Source organism: Oncorhynchus clarkii, chromosome 17, assembly GCF_045791955.1.
Source record: "Oncorhynchus clarkii lewisi isolate Uvic-CL-2024 chromosome 17, UVic_Ocla_1.0, whole genome shotgun sequence".
Taxonomy (NCBI): Eukaryota; Metazoa; Chordata; class Actinopteri; order Salmoniformes; family Salmonidae; genus Oncorhynchus; species Oncorhynchus clarkii.
In genome coordinates, this window is record NC_092163.1 from 47,093,916 (window position 1) to 47,118,271 (window position 24,356).

General features: G+C 40.3%; 2 protein-coding genes across 4 annotated transcripts in view; one reads left to right on the forward strand and one right to left on the reverse strand.

Annotated features, from left to right (window-relative positions):
* Positions 1-857: 857 nt before the first annotated feature.
* LOC139370984 (HIG1 domain family member 1A, mitochondrial-like) lies at positions 858-4,139 on the reverse strand. 3 transcript variants are annotated; one of them, XM_071110939.1, is made up of 4 exons: positions 4,014-4,139; positions 1,833-1,925; positions 1,517-1,651; positions 858-1,342 (listed from the first exon to the last, which is right to left on the reverse strand). In XM_071110939.1, exons 2-4 carry the CDS (start codon positions 1,918-1,920, stop codon positions 1,278-1,280), a joined length of 288 nt encoding a protein of 95 aa, XP_070967040.1. In that variant the 5' UTR covers positions 1,921-1,925; positions 4,014-4,139; the 3' UTR covers positions 858-1,277. The 3 variants fall into 3 exon arrangements, with proteins under 3 accessions (XP_070967040.1, XP_070967038.1, XP_070967037.1); XM_071110937.1 differs by having other exon boundaries at positions 1,833-1,928; positions 4,014-4,132; XM_071110936.1 differs by having other exon boundaries at positions 1,833-1,941; positions 4,014-4,110.
* A 5,305-nt stretch (positions 4,140-9,444) lies between these two features.
* The window catches only part of LOC139370985 (carboxy-terminal domain RNA polymerase II polypeptide A small phosphatase 2-like), a 32,825-nt gene continuing 17,913 nt past the window's right edge, over positions 9,445-24,356 (forward strand). The window contains exon 1 of the mRNA XM_071110940.1: positions 9,445-10,091. Coding sequence (XP_070967041.1) covers positions 10,031-10,091 — 61 coding nt within the window. The 5' untranslated portion in view covers positions 9,445-10,030. The remainder of the gene's footprint in view (positions 10,092-24,356) is intronic.

Consider the following 24,356-nt stretch of genomic DNA (forward strand, 5'->3'; position numbering starts at 1 on the left):
GCACCATGAGCTGTCTGTCCATTTCCGATTGATTGTACTGCAGCTGTTGCTTCAAGTTTCAGCACCACAATGTAAGTTACTCGTATCTGGCTTATTGTGAGGACAGTAACTCTGATAAATACATAATGGGCAAGAAACATCGTTTTTACTGAAATCAATTATAGTTGTAGCACGCTATCAAAGTTTACCTTTGTTCCTCATCTTTGTGCTCTCCTCAAACTGAACAGAACATAGGCTAGTATGTGTGCATTTTTGGGGGAATAGGCCTAATCATAAATGATTTTCAGAAGAAGCCTTTGACTCTCCTCCTAAATTGCCACTGTAGACCTACACAGCACACAAAAAAAGTTTTTGATCAGCAAGAGCAGGCCAGGACTCAGGGTTGGAATATCTATTGCAGCCTAATTGTATTTACACCATCCCAGCAGCTTTCTTAGAAATGTAACTTTGCTCTTTGCTTCTCCGAGCATGCACTTCGTAGCCTATAGGCTATAGATCATATGATTGTCACCACACTAAATAGCCTATAAGCACACTTGACATTGCGCATCCAGGCACACATTGATATATAGCCTAATAAGCAACAAATTCGAGAACACTGAAAAATATTGAAATTTCATCAATTACAAATTACACGACCCTCCCCTGGACTAGAGTTAATAAAAAAAATACTAAACCCTCCCCTTGACTGAAATTGAAAAAGCATGACCCTCATCCATTTTCCTCCAGGTAACCATTCTGTACATTCCAATCTATCCCCTAGAAGAGTTAGTAGTGTGCGGATAGGTGGTTGAAAATAACCTTTTACCTACTTCTGTACCTGTTAATTAAATAAAAACTTAACCCATATTTCAAAGTAGAGTTTAGAAAATAACCAATATTATTTATTATATAATAACAATAACACTACATGGTGAGGCTGACAATGGTCAATGAGTGGATCGGCTATAGGAGTTTATGGGTGTGCTGGTCGCCTTCAAGGTGGCATTTTACTGGTGGTTTACAGCAGGTGTCTAGCAATGAGGTAATGATTGAAACAGAATGAATGTGCCACTCGACTTCCTCTGACATGTACTAACCTTCTTCAAAGTGACTGCCAGATACAAATGCTGCTTAGCTTAAATGACACCCTCACCAAAATAAATGACTTGCCATGAATGGAATGTTATTTTGACAGATATAATCCATTCTATGATTTCTATTTCTAAGGGTAGAATGCAGAAATGGCAGGCATGGAGCGTTTTCTGGTCATGTCACTTGCTGATTGGCTAGTAGGCTCACTTGCTGTCTTTACCTGGGTCCGTGGGGGCAAGGTATTGTTTGTACATAGAGTAGATCACCCCTACAAATAGACAAACATTACAGTCATGTTAGTGTTCCATTTTATGGTAGTGGTACGTGTATAAGGGCACAACACAGTCTTGTGTGATACATGTTGCACCTGTAAATTGATTAAGAGATATTAGCTGTTGGGCCTGTGTATCTGTTATACAGCACATATTGGATTAGGACTTACCTAATGTCATTGCGCCTACTATAAAGCCTTGAGCTCCAACACGCATGTGGATGAGGTGGACTGACATCTTTGTGTCTCCCCGCGACTTGAGCCTCCACAGACCAAAGGCGACCACTGCAGCGCATCCTGCCATGCCTGTAAAAAAACACATGGTAAATGCAATGATGGTCTGGTTGTATGATATCTAACCTTAGAACCAGGGTTGGAAAAGTGGATTACAATTTATTCCATGACTGACTGGGATGCAATCAAACATGCACTATGAAAAAGTTCCACTGCGGTGAAACCACCAACATTATTCATGCTCTTCACTTACCTATTGGGACAAACGGAGACTCCTTCGCTTTCCTCATAAATTTAGATTCATTCTCATCATATGTTGGCATATCTTGGTTGGAGGACATGGTGACTGCTGGGGGGAGAGGCTGACATAAGGAATAGTGGCTTGAATAACACACAGTCCAACTTATATCCCTCACTAATTACAGTAGGTACTATAGTCTTGTCATACACACTACTGTTGGTAAAATATAATGTACAGTGTCTTCGGAAAGTATTCAGACCCCTCCTCGTTTTGTTACGTTACAGCCTTATTCTAAAATTGACAAACATTTGGTTTTCCTTCATCTAGACACAATACCCCACAATGACAAAGCAAAAACAGTTTTTTTACAAATAATACAACTGAAATATAACATTTACATAGGTATTCAGACCCTTCACTCAGTACTTTGTTGAAGCACCTTTGGCAGTGATTACAGTCTTGATTCTTCTTGGGTATGATGCTACAAGCTTGGTACACCTGTATTTGGGGAGTTTCTCCCATTCTTCTCTGCAGATCTTCTCCAGCTCTGTCAGGCTGGGTGGGGAGCGTCGCTGCACTGCAATTTTCAGGTCTATCCAGAGATGTTCGATCAGCTTGAAGTCCTGGCTCTGGCTGGGCCACTCAAGAACATTCAGCGACTTGTCCCGAAGCCACTCCTGCATTGTCTTGGCTGTGTGCTTAGGGTTGTTGTCCTGTTGGAAGGTGAACCTTTGTGCCTGTCAGGTCCTGAGCGCTCTAGAGCAGGTTTTTATCAAGGATCTCTCTGTACTTTGCTCCGGTCATCTTTCCCTCGATCCTGACAAGTCTCCCAGTCCCTGCCGCTGAAAAACATCCCCACAGCTTGATGCTGCCACCACCATGCGTCACCGTAGGGATGGTGACAGGCTTCCTCCAGACGTGACGCTTGGCATTCAGGCCAAAGAGTTCAATCTTGGTTTTATCAGACCAGAGAATCTTGTTTCTCATGGTCTGAGAGTCTTTAGCTGCCTTTTGGCAAACTCCAAGCGGGCTGTCATTTGCCTTTTACTGAAGAGTGGCTTCCGTCTGGCCACTATGGTGGACTGCTGCAGAGATGGTTGTCCTTCTGGAAGGTTTATCAACAGAGGAACTCTAGAGAGAGCTCTGTCAGAGTGACCATCGGGCTTGACCAAGGCCCTTCTCCCCCGATTGCTCATCTCTAGGAAGAGTCTTGGTGGTTCCAAACTTCTTCTATTTAAGAATGATGAAGGCCACTGAGTTCTTGGGGACCTTCAATACTGCAGAAATGTTTTCGTACCCTTCCCCAGATCTGTGCCTCACAATCCTGTCTCGGAGCTCTACGACAATTCGTTCAACCTCGTGGCTTGGTTTTTGCTCTGACATGCACTGTCAACTGTGGGCCCTTATATTGACAGGTGTGTGCCATTCCAAATCATGTCCAATCAATTGAATTTACCACAGGTGGACTCCAAGTTGTAGAAATGTTTCAAAGATGATCAATGGAAATAGGATGCATCTGTGCTCAACTTCGAGTCTCATAGCAAAGGGACTGAATACATGTAAAAAGGGAGGTTATTTTTAATACATTTGCAAAATTTTCTAGCAACATGTTTTCGCTTTGTTATGTGTAGATTTGAGGATTTTTTTTGTTATATAATTTTTTGGAATAAGGCTAACATAACAATGTGGAAAGTCAAGGGGTCTGAATACTTTCCGAAGGCACTGCAAAGATACTCATTTAATTATAATACATTTATATACCAGATGCATTGCTTATAACAAATGTCCCTTTGCCACATAACGCTACTTAGCTACGTGACACAAAGCAGGAACATGCCTTGAATTTATACATTTGAGTTTACTATTCAACTTACTGCAGTACAGTAGACGAGGGATGGACCCAGAGTTTAGAGCTTCCGCCCGGTGGCTTGATGTGGCATTTTAAACTACGGCGTTTGACAATAATTTACAGTCACTGCTTTGTGTTAATGTATGTTTATTGCAAGTTATTTGTCCTCGTGACCTTTGAATGTCACCTAACGTTACAAGCTAGCTAGTATCCCAGACAAGGACAGAATCCCAAAAGACAGTCCTAATCATCTATAAAGCTAGGATGGAGCAGCATTTACAGTGAGAGTACAAATTATTACACGGCCATTCGAGTGAGCTTTATACTATTGGTTAATTACTTACATTCGATCTGTCGAAAGATCCCGATAAAGAAGCAATGTTTTGGCTGCGTTTGCTCTCTGTTTCAACCTCTGAAGTCATGCAAAGATAGTGAAGTCCATTTCCCGTGACCTCGTTTCCGTATCACGCAATATTCCTACCGCGATAGAAAAGCTACGGTAACGTTAGTGTACCGTAATACACCGTAATAACGTGCATAAGGACAACATTATCGAATATTTGTATATTTTTTTCAACATACGATTTGATATGTAGGTAGGTTACAGTGATTTTTGGAAGCTAATAATTTGTTTATTTAAAATTAATAAGAGGTGCTGATTGATCAGTCAGCAAGTTATGCCTGGGTCAGCAAGGTGTAGTAGCCGTATGCCTATCGCACTCAATTGTTTTTTATTATTTGTGTGTAACTTTTATGTAACTAAGCAAGTCAGTTATGAACAAATTCTTATTTACAATGACGGGCAAAAGGCCTCCTGCTGGGACGGGTGCTGGGATAAATATATATATATATATATATATATATATATATATATATATATATATATATATATATATATATATATATATATATAGGACAAAACATATCACGATAAGAGAGAAACCACAACGCTACATAAAGAGACCTAAGACAACAACATCACATGGCAGCAACACAACATGACCACAACATAGCAGCAGCACAACATGGTAGCAGCACACATATTGAGCACAGACAACAGCACAAAAGGCAAGAAGGTAGAGAGAACAATACATCACGCGAAGCAGCCACAACTGTCGTGAGTGTCCATAATTGAGTCTTTGAATTAAGAAATTGAGATAAAACTGTATTTTGACTGTTTTTTGTAGCTCGTTCCAGTCGCAAGCTACAGACCGTTAACAGAATGTGACTGGCAGAACAGAACGGGTGTTGGATGAGGGCTGAAGTAGTTATCTCGGATAGGAGGGAGTGAGGCCCTAATCTCTGGCGATGCTTACCATCGGAATACACACGGGGGTGCCCGCGAGGTAAAACAAGTGTCTTGTGTCAACCAGAGAGGATCTTTGCATCGACAGTTATTTATAATACTTGCCACAGTTTTAAAAAAACATTTTATTGCTTATTTGCTGTTGTTGCAGTTACATTTATTGCACTCCCAAGTTATTCCATTCTGTCTGTTATGATGACATCCTTATAAATAATGAAAGTCTCTGCACATACATCATTTCTACATTCATTTTTTTTATTTTTTTATTCTTCCTCAAACATCTATTCCATTTTACAGGTAGGCCAACTGGTGTTACTCTACAAAGGGGTTCTCCGTGAAATCCCTTATTTTCCCAAAGTGAGCAGTCTGCACTGCTGTGCAGTGAGATTGCTTTAGGTTTTATGTAAAATGGGAGGGTTTTTCTTGCATTTTCTTTCCTTCTCTCCCCCACCTCTCTGATTCAGAGGGTTAAATGCAAAATACACATTTCAGTTGAATACATTCAGTTGTACAACTTCTGTCTCCCTTAATCTCTCGATTTGGGCATTTTTGTTTGCTTCTCTTGTTTTATCACCTCTTTTTACTACGCCTCTCTCCAGGCTGTGTCTCTCGTTCTGTAGTTCTCTTATTCCCACTTTCTCTCTATCCTCCTGTTCCACTCTGCCCAGGCATCACAGTTTGCATTCTAGGCCCCTTTTCCTGGAACCAGGGCTCTACAGCAGAGGCCACCTCAGGGCAGGATGGCAAGGAGGGGGAGCAGTCTTCCTGCAAATCACATGGTACAGGAGGTGTCTTTACTTCATGAGTTCAGCTTGTGGTCTACGATGTAGTTGAGATATAAATATATTTGTAACCAGGGGTATTAATCAAAAGGGACTATTACACCACTGTTTTAGTTAACGTCGCTATGTGTGTCTGCTTGCCCCACCCTTGTGAGTTCTGGTGTTCTCTACTTATCCTGTCTCCCTCTCTTCAGCCCCCTCGTTCCTGCCAGACACTGAGGATCACGTGACCTCTGTATAGGTTTTCCATAAATTCCTCACATTCAACCAATAGGTATCCAGTATCACACCCTTCTATTTCCCTGTTACTTCACTGTTCTGCTGCCTGCACATGTGTGCTCTCTCTTCCCCTATAGGTCAATGTATTGGTTTACTGTATATAGTGCCAGACCTCGCACAATGCAGCGCACACTGTATTGCTCAGGCATATCTGGGACAGGTTGTTGGAGTATGTTGTCAGAGAGTGAGATATTACAGTTGAAATCAGAAGTTTACATGCACCTTAGCCAAATACATTTAAACTCAGTTCTTCGCATTTCCTGACATTTATTTAATCTTAGTAAAAATTCACTGTCTTAGGTCAGTTAGGATCACCACTTTATTTTAAGAATGTGAAATGTCAGAATGATTTATTTAAGCTTTTCTTTCTTTAATCATATTCCCATTGGAATATTGGAATATTCCCATATTCCCAAGTTTACATACACTCAATTAGTGTTTAGTAGCATTGCCTTTAAATTGTTTAACTTGAGTAAACATTTCGAATAGCCTTCCACAAGCTTCCCACAATAAGTTGGGTGAATTTTGCCCCATTCCTCCTGACAGAGCTGATGTAACTAAGTCATGCTCGCACACGCTTTTTCAGTTCTGCCCACAAATTGTCTATAGGATTGAGGTCAGGTCTTTGTGTTGGCCACTCCAATACCTTGAGTTTGTTGTCCTTAAGCCATTTTGCCACAACTTTGGAAGTATGCTTGGAGTCATTGTCCATTTAGAAGACCCATTTGCGACCAAGCTTTAACTTCCTGACTGATGTCTTGAGATGTTGCGTCAATATATCCACATAACTCTCCTCATGCCTCATGATGCCATATATTTTGTGAAGTGCACCAGTCCCTCCTGCAGCAAAGCACCCCACAACATGATGTTGCCAATCGGTTCACGGTTGGGATGGTGTTCTTCGGCTTGCAAGCATCCCCCTTTTTCCTCCAAACATAACGATGGTAATTATGGCCATACAGTTCTATTTTTGTTTCATCAGACCAGAGGACATTTCTCCAAAAAGTATGATCTTTGTCCCCATGTGCAGTTGCAAACCGTCATCTGGCTTTTTTATGGCAGTTTTGGAGCAGTGGCTTCTTCCTTGCTGAGTGGCCTTTCAGGTTATGTCGATATAGGACTCGTTTTACTGTGGATATAGATACTTTTGGACCTGTTTCCTCCAGCATCTTCACAACGTCCTTAGCTGTTGTTCTGGGATTGATTTAGCGCTTTTTGCACCAAAGTCTGTTCATTTCTAGGAGACAGAACGTGTCTCCATCCTGAGCGGTATGACTGCTGCGTGGTCCCATGGTGTTTATACTTGCGTACTATTGTTTGTACAGATGAACATGGTACCTTCAGGCGTTTGGAAATTGCTCCTAAGGATGAACCAGACTTGTGGAGGTCTAAAAAAAAATTCTGAGGTCTTGGCTGATTTCTTTTGATTTTCCCATGATGTCAAGCAAAGAGGCACTGAGTTTGAAGGTAGGCCTTGAAATGCATCCACAGGTACACCTCCAATTGACTCAAATTAGGTCAATTAGCCTATCAGAAGCTTCTAAAGCCATGATATAATTTTCTGGAATTTTCCGAGCTGTTTAAAGGCACAGTAAATTTAGTGTATGTAAACTTCTGACCCACTGGAATTGTGATACAGAAAAATTACTTGTCATGCTAAAACTAGTTTGTTATCAAGAAATTTGTGGAGTGGTTGAAAAATGAGTTTTAATGACTCCAACCTAAGTGTATGTAAACTTCCGAATTCAATTTTACATGTTTTTTTATTTATTATTATGTATTTATTTATTTTACCTTTATTTAACTAGGCAAGTTAAGAACAAATTCTTATTTTCAATGACGGCCTAGGAACAGTGGGTTAACTGCCTGTTCAGGAGCAGAACGACAGCTTGGGGATCTGAACTTGCAAACTTCCAGTTACTAGACCAACGCTCTAACCACTAGGCTACCCTGCCGCCTGGTGAAGGTTTACTCAATGACATTAGTCCTCAGGGGCCATGATAAACCATTAGAATCAACATATAGAAAACAGATATTATTGTGATGTCAACCATAAGCCTATTCATCATTGGCTGCAATGCATTTTTTTTAAATGTATATCACAATGTAATTAATATAAATCATTTATCCAATCTGCAGCCTAGTCACACTGCTGTTTTTAATGAGCTTTGCTCTTATCAAAACACATCCTGTGTTCTTTGCTTGGTGTTTGTTAGAACTTATGCATGTTCACCTGTTATATTCTGTTTTCAGTAAATTCATTTATTTTCCAGCTGTGTTGAAAACTTTCGATTTCTATATGTCGTCATCTCTTAAAAACGAATTCAACAAACCCTTATACAAACATACCATCAATGTAGATTAATTAAATTTCTGCCTGGTATTTCATTGTTATGCAGACGGTGTTGCAGATATTCTATATTTCCAAACAACAATCAAACTCTCTCTCTCTGCATAATGGAGAGAAAAATCTTAGAATTGACTTTGATGTGTTATTACATGCATGATTAAGAGGATATGTAGGTTAATCAGACAAGTATGTAACTAATAATGTTTATAAGCCGTTTATAAGCAGTTTACAATCATACTCTGTATGACATGGGCCATGGGCCAATTTTCTCTTGACCAGAACATGTAAATTAACCACAAAAAACCTCACAGACAAAAACAGAATTTCAAAACTTGATTACATTGGGATACGATCACATAAGCCTCTCTATTTATACATGGGAATACGATTGAAATCGTTTTTTGGGGAAACGCTGACATAGAATATCAATCAAAAACCAAATAACTAGGTGATGAAAACGGTCCTATAAATGCCGTTCTAAACGGGTTGAGCTAGGCTAATTTTAGCCAATGATGAAATTATAAAATGTGGCTGGTCGGTTGTCCAGAACATGTACATTAACCACAAAAAACCTCACAGACAAAAACAGAATTTCAAAACTTGATTACATTGGGATACGATCACATAAGCCTCTCTATTTATACATGGGAATACGATTGAAAACGTTTTTTGGGGAAACCCTGACATAGAATATCAATCAAAAACCAAATAACTAGGTGATGAAAACGGTCCTATAAATGCCGTTCTAAACGGGTTGAGCAACCATTGGTTGATGCATGCAACATCTGAGCAGGGAACGCAACCAAACATGGTCATTGCTAGGAGGGAAATTAACTTCAAAAGCCCCCCTCCCCCCTGTTCCTAACCTTAACCTAATTATCCTAACCTACTGCGTAACATTTTACGAAAAGTCCAATCTGATGTTAATTTGACAAAAGATGGATCCCTTCTAGCCTGGACCATCAAACCTGGCCATATACCCTGCGACAACTAGTGAACACAGGAATGCGCTCAGAACGAACTCCGAAGCGAGTTGAGAAGAATGCCTGTGGTACTCCCACTTCTACGTGATCCAATCCGCGACGATGAGCGGTTTCAAGGCGCCCCCAAAATCCTCAGAAGAGCTAAAACAAAGCGTCATCCAATATACTAAAACAATCATTTATTAATCAGACATATACACATTGTTCATTTGGACCAAGATAAGGAATTATTTGACCAACATATTTTCAGTTTTCTTATAGTGGATTATGATCACTCAAGGTTGTTTATCAGTATTAAGGGGAACTTGAAACCGCACCCTGCCCCATTTCCTCGGTTGTTTTGCTTTTTTCGCCTGGATTCTCCATGTTGGAGTATTAGCGAGGTCTTTCCTAGTGTTAGCTAGCTATCAGAGGGGACCGCAGCGTTACACTAATACACTTCATGTTGAACGCATGAAGCACACTGCCTAGCTTGAACCAGGAAAGATAGCGGAAGCTATAATTGATACAAGAAAAACCAAGAAGCTGTTTTTATTGGAATATTTTCGGATACCAAACGCAACGGGTTGGTAAACGTGATTGCTAACCAGCTAGCTGAATGTTGAAAGTACCTGCAAATTGGGGTAACGGATTGGACTTTGAGGGGCTGTGCATTTGTTAGATGGAAAGTTCTATTATCACTCAAGTGCAGAAAGAAGATAGTCAACTGCCGTCCAAAACAGGTAAGTCCTCGTGTTTATCCGCTCAGTGAGATACTTTCGCAATGTATAATATTGTTTGTTGAAGCGGAAGAAGCCAGCCAACTGTCGCGCGAGCTAACTGGTAGGCGCTGCTAGCATGCTAATAGCTACACGCCAATCATTGGCTTGCGCCCGTCTAATTAATGAATTTCAGGTTTGAGTGAGTTTTGTCATGTGAACAAGTTATTGGCAAATGTGTTTGACATTACATGTACGACATGAATATATTCCAAATGCTGGTTGTACTGAATCAGGTTTGCCACTGTGTGGGTGTCCATTTTACATTCAGCATGCGAGTCAAATAGTAGAACGTAACTCGTTAGTTCGTTACGGGTAGCTAAACGACCATCTCGCAGACGATAGCGTCAGTCGGGTATAGGGAACCTCTGGATAAAGTTATTTTAACAGCAAACTAACTAGCGAACTACGTTGTTGGAAAAACAATCGATTGTAGCCTATATTGTGAGCCACGTAGTAAAGAACTAAATACGTTTATTTTTTTGTACTTTCAATTACGTTTGACATTGTTTCACGGCTTTTCAATTGAGACAGACAAGTGGTGAAAGTTTAGAAGTTACTAGTTGTCTGGAGTATGCCTGGTCATCTTATTTTTCCAGACAGTAACAATTATTTTGTTTGCAATTTGTCATATCGGCTTGTATACATTCATTTGTTTGGCTCGGATGTAGCTACTTTAAACCTATGGTCTGTAATCCAATTATATCTGTCAAAGTAGATGCTCTTTTAATAAAACAGAAAAACATTGGTAAAATTGTCTACTTAATTATACTTTAATACCTAAACATTACAGAAAGTCAACATAAGATATGGTTAATGCCACAGGCGACAAAGATGGTTACAATGTATGTATGTTGAGCATGTTTGTGCACTTTTCAGTCACCCCTAACCAGTACCCTACCCACATGTAAAAATGTGACCAACAGGCTTGATTCGGTCTTATGTAGCAAAATTTGAAATAGTTTTTTTTAATATTGAGTAGAGTAGACTCGGAGCTAGAAAATGGTATATCATACACTGCAGTTGAGGAACAATGGATAATGAATTCTGCTTTGAAAGTTGATGAACTTGTAACCTCACTTTTGAGAAAATGGCCTTTGAATATTTTGATACACCTACTGGAGAGCTCTTCTTGGTCCCATTCAGCATGGTTCACACCCTCTAAAGCCTAATCCCACCCATCTCTTTAAGGATTCACGTGAGGCCATGTACTGAACAAACAAAGATTTCAAGACTGAAGGCTGGTTTATGCTATGGGTGTGTTTGTAAATTTAATCTGGAGTGCCAGAGTGCGCTCTGGTCATTCGTAAACTCAGCTTTGTCAGATTGTCTTTTTGTAAATTCAGAGCATTTCACTCTAGGAGCGTTCAGGGCACATACTGGACGCTCTGGCCGAGGAGTAGGATTGATCTGAGCATTCTCACTTAACAGCTGTCAAGCACCCAAGCTAACATTGGCTAGCTTGCTAGCTACTTCCAGACACAAATGAGAGAACAGTTCACTAACCATTTTACTTGCCCTAGCAGAGCTGGTTAGGCTGTTTTTATCTTATCCAGGGTGTTGGTTACTGCAACTGTGCAGCTGGCAACAATTTTAATTACGCTTTTTGCCAACGTTTCCTGACACCGGCCATATTCTACGGGTGTTGTGTGTTTGAAAAGTTATTCTGCGCTCTGGCACACCTAGACGAGAGTGCTCTGAAATCAGAGTGGATAGCCAGAGCGAATTTACCAGCTCCGCCTATCGACAGTTGTTGCAGTGACATAATGAAATTCTATTGATATGGTAACTTGCATAGTAGTTGAGTCTTTTGTTTAGACATGTAGCTAGCTAGCTAAACAATTAACCATAATCACAATTTATAACATTACTACCCTCCAGGTAGCTAACCAAACAGGTTCCATGTTAGCTAGCTAACTTTAGGCTATAACAACACTGGAAGTGACTCTGAGATATGAGTAATATAACTACACACAGATCATACACGTAACAATAGCTTGTGAGCCAACCAGCTAGCATTAGCTAGCTACTAACAGTGCACTTTATCTTGAAATTAAAACAACTTTCTGACAAAATTAGAAATGTGTAATGTGAAAATGTAGCTAGCTAGACTGTCTTACCCAAATACATGGGTTGACGCTTCTCCCTCTGTCACGGATGACATGGTTGCCCTTAGTTTGAAGATGTAATACGGAGACTGGTGTTTTATGCAACAGCCTTCGGTGTGTTCTCTTTTCTACTGTCTGCATATTTACTATAATTTTTTCCATCTCCTTAGCTATCATATTCTAGTGCGACTGATTTCAAAACCCAGTCCTCCAGAAAGTGGAGAGCAACACTTATGTAGTTCTACTATGTGATATCTTTCATAAAAGCCACGTTGGAAATTATTACCTACACATACTGACCAGCTCATTTTATAGACAGAAGCGTGCTACATGGCAGACCAATCCAAACTCATCTCGGCAGGTCCAGCCCACTCATTATCTCAGTCAATCATGGCTAGCGGGAAGGTTGCAGACTTTTCCTTTGGCTAAACCAACTAGGTTCTTAATTTAACAATTGTATTCATATTTACAGATGGGATGCAAGTTTAGTATTAAGGCACACAAACCTTCACACGTTCCAGAAGCCATTTCTGCCAAAAAATGCATTTTGATTTAAAAAATAAAATGTTTGCGTTCAAATGGCTCTCCTGTGAAGTAGTGACACGCGACATACGCTACGTTTCCTGAAACGAGTCGCTTATGGTAATAGGATGTTGCAGCTCATATGAAGGCACTATGTGTTGTTTATGCTCCTTCTCTGATCAGGATTAACCCCGGCCAAACTAGAACCCGGATGGGACTATGGGACTCCCAATCACTGCTGGAATTAAATCAGGGTCTGTAGTGACGCCTCTAGCACTGAGATGCAGTGCCTAAGACCGCTGCGTCACTCGGGAGCCCAGATGAGAGACTCCATATTTGTTTTTCAGATTGACTTGAACTGCGGGGGGTAGGTGTTATTTATTGCACGTCAACTGTCCTTTGTTGTCCTGCACAGGTAGGCCTACATCATGTCTGACAGGCAAACAGGAAGCAGTTTATTGTTTTTCAGCAATGTAGGCTAGAGGTAGACCGATTATGATTTTTCAACTAGATGCCGATTTATTGGAGGACCAAAAAAGCTGATACCGATTAATCGGCCAATTTTTTATTTTTTAAATTTGTAATAATGACAATTACAACACTCGACAGATGTGTCAGGACTTGTAAACTATCACAGATTACAAAGGGAAACCCAGCAGTGAGCTGCCCAGCGACCTTCCAGATGAGCTAAAGGCCTTCCGTGGGGGAAAATAAGAAAGAAATCTATCGAAATATCTGCATATTCGTCTGTTTCAGCACCAATTGGTTGATCCAAAAAATATTCTGATTTTATAGATTATTTAGTTTTCTGAAGTATTTATGAGTCATGAACAGGTTGGAGAGCCTGTATGCACAAAATAAAGTGGTTTCATTCAGAAAATTGCCACATTCAGTTCTTCAACCCATTGTAATGTAAGATTAGTGTAAATATAATTATAATAGGCTATAACCTCATCTATTGCTTGCATTAATCATGGAATTGTGTGACGACACGGCCAATTATCGTGTTATGCGTCGCTTTCAAACGGTTACGTCTTGGTCTGTGCTCCGCTCCGTATCCGTTTAATTAGCATACATGTCTTATATTATCAACTGCATTTCATAAACTTGGGGAAAGTTGATATGCTACAGTTTGCTGCCATTATGACTGGTTTCACATTTGTGTCCAGCAATTATACGATAAAATAGATCTAAAACAAGTGTGATTTCTATTTACAATTCTGTTAATCAAACAGATCTTCTCTAGACCTTATTCATGGTTTCCTCACGTGTAAAAGGGGTGTAATTATTAGGTAACTAAGTCAAGGTCAGAATATGGAATATCTGTAGACACACCTCCGCAACACCTTCATTTGTTCAAACTCCACCCCAAATAAATAGCGGATTAATAGCATGCTATTGTCATGGTCAAGTTCAAGGTCAGAATATGCATAGAGAGTAAAAAGTGCATAAAAAGGGAATTGCATTCCATTTACTCACGTTTATCTCTGGTCGGAATTCCCCACATACTACCCCAACAGACCCACAGATGACATGTTCTCTATTGCACTCCACACTGCCCTCACCCACCTGGACAAAAGGAATACCTATGTAAGAATGCTGTTCATTGACTACAGCTCAGCATTCAAAACCATAGTCCGCTCAGGACCCTGGGACTGAACGCCTCCCTTAACTGGATCCTGTACATTCTGACTGGCCACCCCCAGGCAGTGAGAGAATAACACATCTGCCACGCTCCTCATCAATACGGGCCCTTTAGGGTGTGTGCGTAGTCCCCTCTTGTACTCCCTGTTCAACCATGAATGTGTGGCCTCACACGACTCCACCACCATCAAGCTTGCTGACGACACAACGGTGGTAGGACTGATCGACGTTGAGGTCGTCAGAGACCTAGCAGTGTGGTGCCTGGACAACAACCTCTCCCTCACGGTCAGTATTGAAAATAAGATGATCGTGGACTACAGGTAACAGAGGGGCGAGTACATCCAATCCACATCTTTTGGGCTGTAATGAAGCGGGTTGGGAGCTTCAAGTTCCCCAGTGTCCACATCACTTACAGATTAAAGGTCCTGAGCAAGTTGGATGACATTTGGAATGAAACCAGTTCAAAGTAGGGTGACTCAAGTATGGAAAATGACTGTAGCTGATACATTGATAAAGTTTGATCATAAAGTTACTGGTCCCCTCCCGTGTCAAACACTTGGAATCAGGAGGCAGGCACTACCAAGGATTTACTTCATGCTTTATGTAACATCGCATAAAGCTGAGGATTATATACACCAATAGTAGCGTCTTGAATATGTACCGCCTTAACCGTCATTACATGTGACATTGATAAAGTTTGATCATAAAGTTACTGGTCCCCTCCCGTGTCAAACACTTGGATTCAGGAGGCAGGCACTACCAAGGATTTACTTCATGCTTTATGTAACATTGCATAAAGCTGAGGATTATATACACCAATAGTAGCGTCTTAAATATGTACCGCCTTAACCGTCATTACATGTGCGCCTATGCCATGCTTTGGCCTTGTTTACAAACTACTAGTAGCTAGCTCAAGCAGAATGTGTAGACAATCACAGACTACAAAAAAACAACAGCTATGTCACGGACAAGCTAAACACATTTTTTTTTTGCCAGCTTTGAAGATCACACAGTGCCACTGACCCGGCCAGCTACCAAGGACTGTGGGCTGTCCTCCTCCGTGGCCGACGTGAGTGAGACATTTAAACGTGTTAACCCTCGCAAGGCTGTCGGCACAGACGGCATCCCTAGCCACGTCCTCAGAGCATGCGCAGACCAGCTGGCTGGTGTGTTTATGGACATATTCAATCTCTCCCTATCCCAGTCTGCTGTCCCCACATTCTTCAAGATGGCCACCAGTGTTCCTGTACCAAATAATGCAAAGGTAACTGAACTAAATTACTATTGCACTGTCATCATGAACGTCTGAGACTAGTCAAGGATCATATCACCTCCACCCTACCTGATAACCTAGACCCACTCTAATTTGCTTGCTGCCCCAATAGGTCCACTGACGATGCAATCACCATCACACTGTACACTGCGCTATCCCATCTGGACAAGAGGAATACCTATGTAAGAATGCTGTTCATTGATTATAGCTTAGCATTCAACACCATAGTACCCTCCAAGCTCATCATTAAGCTCGAGGCACTGGGTCTGAACCCTGCCCTGTGCAATTGGGTCCTGGACTTCCTTACGGGCAGCCCCCCAGGTGGTGAAGGTAGGACCCCTCAAGGGTGCGTGCTCAGCCCTCTCCTGTACTCCCTGTTCACCCATGACTGTGTGGTTATGCACGCCTCCAACTCAATCATAAAGTTTGCAGATGACACAACAGTATTAGGCTTGATTACCAACAATGACGAGACCGCCTACAGGGAAGAGGTGTGTGCTCTGGGAGTGTGGTGTCAGGTAAATAACCTCTCACGCAACGTCAGCAAAACAAAGGAGATGAGCACCCCCCTATCCACATCGACAGGACAGCAGTGGAGAAGGTGGAAAGTTAAGTTCCTCGGCATACACATCACGGACAAACTGAAATGGTACACCCACTCAGTGTGGTGAAGAAGGCCTCTTCAAGCTCAGGGGGCTGAAGAAATGTGGCTTGTCCCCGAAAACCCTCACACACTTTTACAAATGCACAATTGAGAGCATCCTGTCGGGCTGTATCACAGCCTCGTAGGGCAACTGCACCGCCCTCAACTGCAAGGCTCACCAGAGGGTGGTGCGGTCTGCACAACGCATCAACAAGGGCAAACTACCTGCCCTCCAGGACACCAACAGCACCCGACGTCACATGAAGGCCAAAAAGAAAGTACAACCACCTGAGCTACGGCCTGTTCACCCCTCTATCATCCGGAAGGCGAGGTTAGTACAGGTGCATCGAAGCAGGGACCGAGAGAGTGAAAAGCCGCTTCTATCTCAAGGCCATCAGACTGTTAAACAACCATCACTAACATAGAGGCTGCTGCCTACCTACAGACTTGAAATCATTGGCCACTTTAATGTTTACATGTCTTGGATTACTCATCTCATATGTGTATATACTGTATTCTATACTATCTACTGTATTGTAGTCTTTGCCGCTCTGACTTTCTTCGTCCATATATTTATATATTCTTAATTCCTTTTCAAAAACGTTACAAGCTGCATAGACGGCTCCTGAATCTCCTCTTCAACGAAGTCATCCTTGATCCAGCGCCATGTGTGGGGGAGCTGTCCATCCCAGGAACCCTGTCTGCTCAGAGTGAGAGGCCTGATAAGGAGGCCATAGCTGCATTTTCCTTCCGCTACAGTCTTGGGTGACTGAAGTCAAGTGGATGATGGAAGCTAGGTACATGAGTCCTCCTCTCCCACTCCCTTCCCCATCAATCTCTGTAGTTGGTTGTAATTCACTTAAAATGAAATATCACATTTTGTTACTTAGTATTTTTTTCATTGGATGGGAGATGAGTGCTACAAATTGTACAAATCAATGTGTGCTGCACACTGTAGGGCAGCCAGGTGCCTATATTAGGCTTATGGCTCTAAGATTTAAAAAATGTTTTTACGTGAAATGTCTCACCATTATTTCTCAACTTTATTTCTAATGAGTGTTTATGTTGATTAATGTTTTGGCTATGCTGGCGAGTTGTAAATGATCAAATAAATGTCTGATCGGTGTGTACAATTCTGAACATATTGTCATTTATAATGCTAATGCAGATGCACCGATAATTTGTCTAGTACACTTATTGTATTCTGTTTTCATGTACATTCCCTTATGTCTAAGCTTCAAAGGTGAATTCTTGTGAAATGTATCAGTGAACTATTATGTAATTGGTTACAAAGCAATAGAAATGCAATTGTGTAATTCCTGTTTGTCTGATATCCAACAGTCCACGATCAACTCTGTTGACCATGAGAGCATTTTGCTGAGAGAATGGTTTGAGACATACTATTTAGGCTTGGAATGACATCTGCCCCATTGTTTACCTTGTTACATGGCAATGACCTCAAGGGCAAGCTCATGAATATAAGCTCCCCACCCACTTGTTCTTTCAGGCATCCTGATAGTTGGAGATGAGAGAGGGGTCACATTTCTATTCTATTTTCAATTCTGAGCATTTTAATAGCGTAAAAAAATACGCTACAAAAAAATAAAAAAAATAAAAAACAAGTATTTTACACAATTTTTAAAGATCCAATTCTCGTTAATCCAGCCACAGTGTCTGATTTAAAAAATGCTTTACAGCGAATGCACCACAAACGATTATGTTAGGTCACCACCAACTCACAGAAAAACACAGCCATTTTTCCAGCCAAAGATAGTCACAAAAGCACAAATATAGGTAGAATTAATCACTAGCTTTTTATGATCTTCATCGGATGACACTCAGGACTTCATGTTACACAATACATGTATGTCTTGTTCAATAAAGTGCATATATCAAAAAATCTCATTTTACATTGGCGCGTTACGTTCAGTAGTTCTAAAACATGCGGTGATTGTGCAGAGAGCCACATCTATTTACAGAAATACTCATAAATGTTGATGAAAATACAACTGTTATACATAGAATTAGAGCGATACTTCTCCTTAATGCAAACGCTGTGTCAGATTTCAAAAAAACTTTAAGCAAAAAGCATAATCTGAGTACAGCTTTCAGACAAAGCAGCCAAAAAGATATCTGCCATATTGGGTGGTCGACATTAGTCAGAAATAGCATTGTAAATATTCACTCCCAGTAATCGCAGTTCCACAATAAATGTTTGTTTTGTTCGATTATGTCCAAATAGCTTCTTTTGTTAGGGCGTTTGGTAAACAAATCCAAAAGCGCGTTCAGGTCCAGCCAAACTCCGGACAAAAAGTTCCTTTAAAGCCCATAGAAACTTGTCAAACTAAGTATAGAATCAATCTTTAGGATGTTTTTATCATAGATCTTCAATAATGTTCCAACCGGAGAATTCCTATTCAGAGTCTGCGGCAATCTGCCAGACACCTGGCTCATTCCTCTCTCATTTGGTCCCACTTCACAGTCGAATCCTGAAACAAAGTTCTAAAGATTGTTGACATCTAGTGGAAGCCTTAGGAAGTGCAACAACCAATATCCCACTGTATCTACAATAGGGGCTGAGTTTAAAAAAAAAAAAAACTACAAGCCTTAGATTTCCAACTTCCTGGTTGGATTTTTCTCAGGTTTTCAACTGCCATATGAGTTGTGTTATACTCACAGACACCATTGAAACAGTTTTAGAGACGTCAGTGTTTTCTATCCAATACTACTAATAATATGCATATATTAGCATCTGGGACAGAGTAGCAGGCAGTTTACTCTGGGCACCTTATTCATCCAAGCTACTCAATACTACCCCCCTGTCACCAGGAAGTTAAGGCTATTATTACTTGGGAAATAGTATGACTGTGTGTGACCTTTAACATGGTCCACACACACCCAAAATGTTATGAAGAGGGCCTCCCTCCCTCTCGGGGAGGCTGAAAAGATTCAGCATGGGCCCTCAGGGCCACACTCACCACATATGCTGCTGCTACTGTCTGTCTATTCTTTTGCCTAATCACTTTTACTCCTATGATATGTACATAGCTACTTCAATTACCTCATACCCCTGCACATCGACTTAGTACTGGTTCTCCCTGTCTATGGCCATGTTATTTTTAATCGGTTTAAGCTATTTACTGTGCAGTTATTCCTCGTGTCACTATTACAAAATATATATCTTTAACCAATGTGTTGTTGGAAAAGGATCCGTAAGTAAGCCTTTCAATGTTAGTCTACACATGTTGTATAGGAAGCATGTGACAAATAAGATGTTCTTGATTTGAGGATAATTTTTGGTTGTGAAGTTGAACCCAGTCCCAGTTTAGAACAGGGAGTTCACTTCGTTGCAGCTTCATACCTGTAGTTGAGAGTATGACCTATAAAACTTGGTTGCTCATCAACTTGGTTTAGTTGGAAAATCCAAATCTTCTGACACAGCAGGCCGATCTAGAGTCAAAAAGTTTTATTTAAGTTCCAGCGAGGGGAACCTGAATCTGAAGTAGATTTAGGCCTTAACCTGAACAGGGCAGAGGGAACAGGAAATACTTACAATAAAGGATGGCAGAAAGGTATTGACAAAAATGTCATGTTAAGGCTACGTACTCGTTTCAAGGAGCACGTGAGCGCTGAAGTTGGGAAGAAAAAAAAGGAGCGCTCCAAAAATGTGGGAGCGCAATGAAAAACATTTGAACTAACTTTTTTTTGTAGTAATGGTCTAAGATGACTGTCAAGAATCTGTGGTCAGTGTATTCTCCATGGCATTCAGGGGCTGCAGTGAAGTAATCATTGCAACAATTATCAGTTTTATTTTTGTACTTTTAAATATATATTTTTAAATTACAGTTTGCATGGCTGCATATTTTGCCGCAAATGTGAGTAAAATGGTCGCGTTGAAGAGCCCTGTAAGCATTTAGTTCTGATAAGTGAGAGGCCCACTCTTGCACCTCTTCACATTCACATCAAAGTGTGTGTGTGTTCACCTTATCCAGGAGGGAGGATGTTCAGTAAGGTTATTTCCATTTAAAAGGACTCATGAGCACCAACATTAAGTCTATATTTTTGAGAAATTGAAGGCATACAGTTTTCAAACATTTTGCATCATAAAAATGTTGAAAAATCAAAGGCTTTGATTTCTGGTCAAAAAGATGGAAAGGGGATCTTTGAAAACATCTACCAGAATAAGTCTTAAAACATTATTAGAAATGCATCAAAACACAGCCAACTAATATCAAAACTTATATGGAAGTTTAAGAAACGTTGTCTTGTGCCTTGAAATTCCGTTACCAAAAACCCATATCTTTAAGATCTTTTCCAATTTTTCTCCTTCATGAGGAAAGATAGTTAACGGAATTAACAAGTAAAGGCAGACCTATCAATTACTTGTAGTGTGTTTACAGTTATCAATTTTTGTTCATGAATGATTAATTAAAACTCAAATCTGTTACCAAACCGGTTATGTAAATTCTGAAAAATTGTACATGGAATTTATGCAATTGAATTGGCTACATTGGGAAGTCATAGTAGTCACAAACCACAGTTGTATTCACAAGTTTGGACAGTAAAGAAAACTAGAGTAAATGTAATTTTTATTTGTCACATGCTTCATAAACAACAGCTGTAGACTAACAGTGAAATGCATCAATGCCGAGAGAAAAAGGGGAAATAATAGAAAAAGAATAACATGAAGAATAAATACACATTTACTAATGATAACTTGGCTATATACACGGGGTACCAGTACTGAGTCGATGTGCAGGGGTACGAGGTCATTTACTTTATTTATCTAACCTTAGATTAGTTCAATAAAACTAATTGAGGTAGATATGTACATGTATGAAGGAAATAAGGGACATAGTTCCGTTTGAGTTCATTAAAATAATAGCCATTGTGTAGAATAATATCCAAATACGCAAAGGAGATATTGCATATTTATACCTTTGTGTACCTATTTAGGATACATCACCATGAAGAGAATGACATTCATATCCATAAATATGCATTTCCGTGTAGTTCAGATCAGGGTCCCATGATGAAATTCCGTTACTGCAATTCCATTACCTGGTGTATATCCACTTCACTTACTGCAGTTAAATAACCAATATTTGTTTTTTTTCTGTAGACATCATAGAATCTTAATTCAGAGCAGATATTTAACATATTTTTTGGAAAATGTGGTCACGTTTACTGAAATTCTGTGACCAAACTGCATCTGCACAGTTCTTCCAGTAAATGTGTTTTTGCAAAATATTCAGTGTGAATTCTTAAAAGTACTCCTTGTGCATAGTTGTATGGTTGGTTAAACTTTGAAATCAGTGGATTTTGTTTGGAATACGTTTCAAGTGAAAAATCAGTGTCTCGCCACTAGTTCCGTGACCGTGGAATTACCTGTAATGCAATTGGATCCTTTTCCTCTCTTTTTCCTCTCCTTTTCTAATCCTAACCTGAGTACCAGAGAGCTGGCGTTACTCCAACAGACTCTTAAATTGTAGCCTGTTATTTTTGTAGCTAAAATGTTTTTGGTGCCGAGTCACTATTAATAGCTATGCTGGAATTTGTCTAATAATAGACATTTACTGTCATTAAATGTTTGTCAGCACTTTTTGGTTGTAGCCTTCTCTTGAGTCAGCGAATGTGTCCCAAACGACCCCCTATTCCCTATGTAGTGCACTGCTTTTGACTAGGGCTAAGACGACACCAGTATCGCAATATTTTTTCCCATGGTAAAACTGAAAACACGAAGCAGACCAAACTCTGGTCCTTCAAAAACCTGCTGTATCTAAATTTGTGTGTGCTATAACTTGGAAAATAAATACAACATAATAGGGTTGAATAGAGGGAACCGAGTTACTGAGATTTTCCTGAGGCGGCAAGTAGCCTAGTGGTTAGAGCGTTGGTTGCTAGACCGAAAGGTTGCATTATCGAATCCCTGCGCTGACAAGGTAAAAATCTGTCGTTCTGCCACTGAACAAGGCAGTTAACCCACTGTTCCTAGGCCGTCATTGTAAATAAGAATTTGTTCTCAACTGACTTGCCTAGTTTAACAAACTCACTCCCTTTTCCTGGGATAACAGTGTGAACTGTCAATTATAATACATAATTTCTATGAACACCATGGTGTGAAATGGAACTTAAATTAGGTCTAAATGTCTAAATAGGTCTTCTCTACAGCCTCTGCTATCTGCATCAATCATCTAGCTGCATGATCAATCAAGTTCCACATGCATGTATCATCACATCAGGTTACTTATTTTCTTGTGACAGGTAGGCCTACATTTGCTGCAACAGCCTATGCTACAGTAATATAAGGACTGAATGCATGTCTAATTTACACATATGTCTGGCCTAGCCTGAACCATGAAAAACAGCCCCATTATTCCTCCTCCACCAGACTTTACAGTTGGCACAATGCATTGGGGCAGGTAGCGTTCTCCTGGCGTCCACCAAAACCAGATTCCTCCGTTGGACTGCCACATGGTGAAGCGTAATTCATCACTCCAGAGAATGCGTTTCCACTGCTCCGCTTGGCATTGCGCATGGTGATCTTATGCTTGTGTGCAGCTGCTCGTCCATGGACACCCATTTCATGAAGCTCCCGAGGAACAGTTATTGTGCTGACGTTGCTTCCAGAGGAAGTTTGGAACTCGTTAGTGAGTGCTATGCGCTTCAGCACTCTGTGGTCCCATTCGGTGGGCTTGTGTGGCCAACTACTTTGCGACTGAGGTGTTGTTGCACCCAGATGTTTCCACTTCACAATAACAACACTTACAGTTGACCAGGGCAACTCTAGCAGGCAGGAATTTCACAATCTAACTTGTTGGAAAGATGCCATGTTGAAAGTCACTGAGCTCTTCAGTAAGGCCATTTTACTGCCAATGTTTGTCTATGGAGATTGCATGGCGGTGTGCTCGATTTTATACACCTGTCAGCAATGGGTGTGGCTGAAATAGCCGAATCCACTCATTTGAAGGGGTGGCCATATACTTTTGTGTGTATCTATATATATCCTAGCCTCTGTCTCTTGTGCAATATCCCCATGTACTCCGCTGTCCTCTCATTAAAAACTTTTTTTTAACTCTTTGATTCCCATCACTGGTTTTTGCTCTAACATGCATTGTCAAGTGTGGGACCTTTATTTCGACAGGTATGTGTGCCTTTACAAACCATGTCCAATCAATTGAATTTACCACAGGTGATTTTATTTTATTTTATTAGGATCTCTTTTAGTCCTCATTTGTACTAATTTTCCAAGAGTCCTTAAGCATTAAAATACAATTTAAATACAATGACATTTTCACATATAACACACTATTACAGTCAAAATACTCTGACATATTGACCAGATAAATACTCTGTCTAAAAGATAGATTGATTATTCGTCTACCATAGTCCAGCACAACTTTCCTATGTGTTATATTTAAATGGTTTTAAAGTATTGTTTGAATTTATATATTGAAAGGTTTCTGGTTTGCTCAGATAAATTATTACATATCTTTATTGCTCTAAATCGAAATGTTATTTTGCCTGTCTGGATAACACATCGATGGTGGACAATCTATTATTAGTATTTACCGAATGTATGTCTCTTACCAACTGAATGCTGTTGTGAACAGAGTTTGACCGTTTTTTCAATTATCTTGTTGATTGATGACCAACCAAGAGCATTAAACATGACTACAACAGAATATCCATATCTCCACCTTAAAACAATCCTTGCTGCTTTGTTCTGTACAATCTGCAGCCTCCTAATTTCACTTGCTGATGCATTTCCCCAGACCACAGAACAGTACTTCACCTGACTCTCAATTAATGCTTTGGTTATTTGCTTAAGAATCTTTCTCTGTAAATATTTAGCTATCCTTCTGATCATGCATGCAGTTTTTTTTATATAGTTATTTGAGACTACCTTGATAAGCAGTTGTCTAGCTGCATTCCTAGTAGTTTGATTTCTGCCACTTCCTCAATTTGTACTCCCCCATACTTAATTTAATCCCATGCTGTGTTGGCCTTTTCCTGGGGGAACAGACCAATATAACCTT

Coding starts and splice junctions, on each gene's coding strand:
- LOC139370984 (XM_071110936.1), bottom strand. CDS start 4,091: ATGACTTCAGAGGTTGAAACAGAGAGCAAACGCAGCCAAAACATTGCT. Junction 1,652..1,832: donor GTCTCCGTTTGTCCCAATAG/GTAAGTGAAGAG, acceptor GTTTTTTTACAG/GCATGGCAGGATGCGCTGCA. Junction 1,343..1,516: donor AGTAGGCGCAATGACATTAG/GTAAGTCCTAAT, acceptor GTCTATTTGTAG/GGGTGATCTACTCTATGTAC.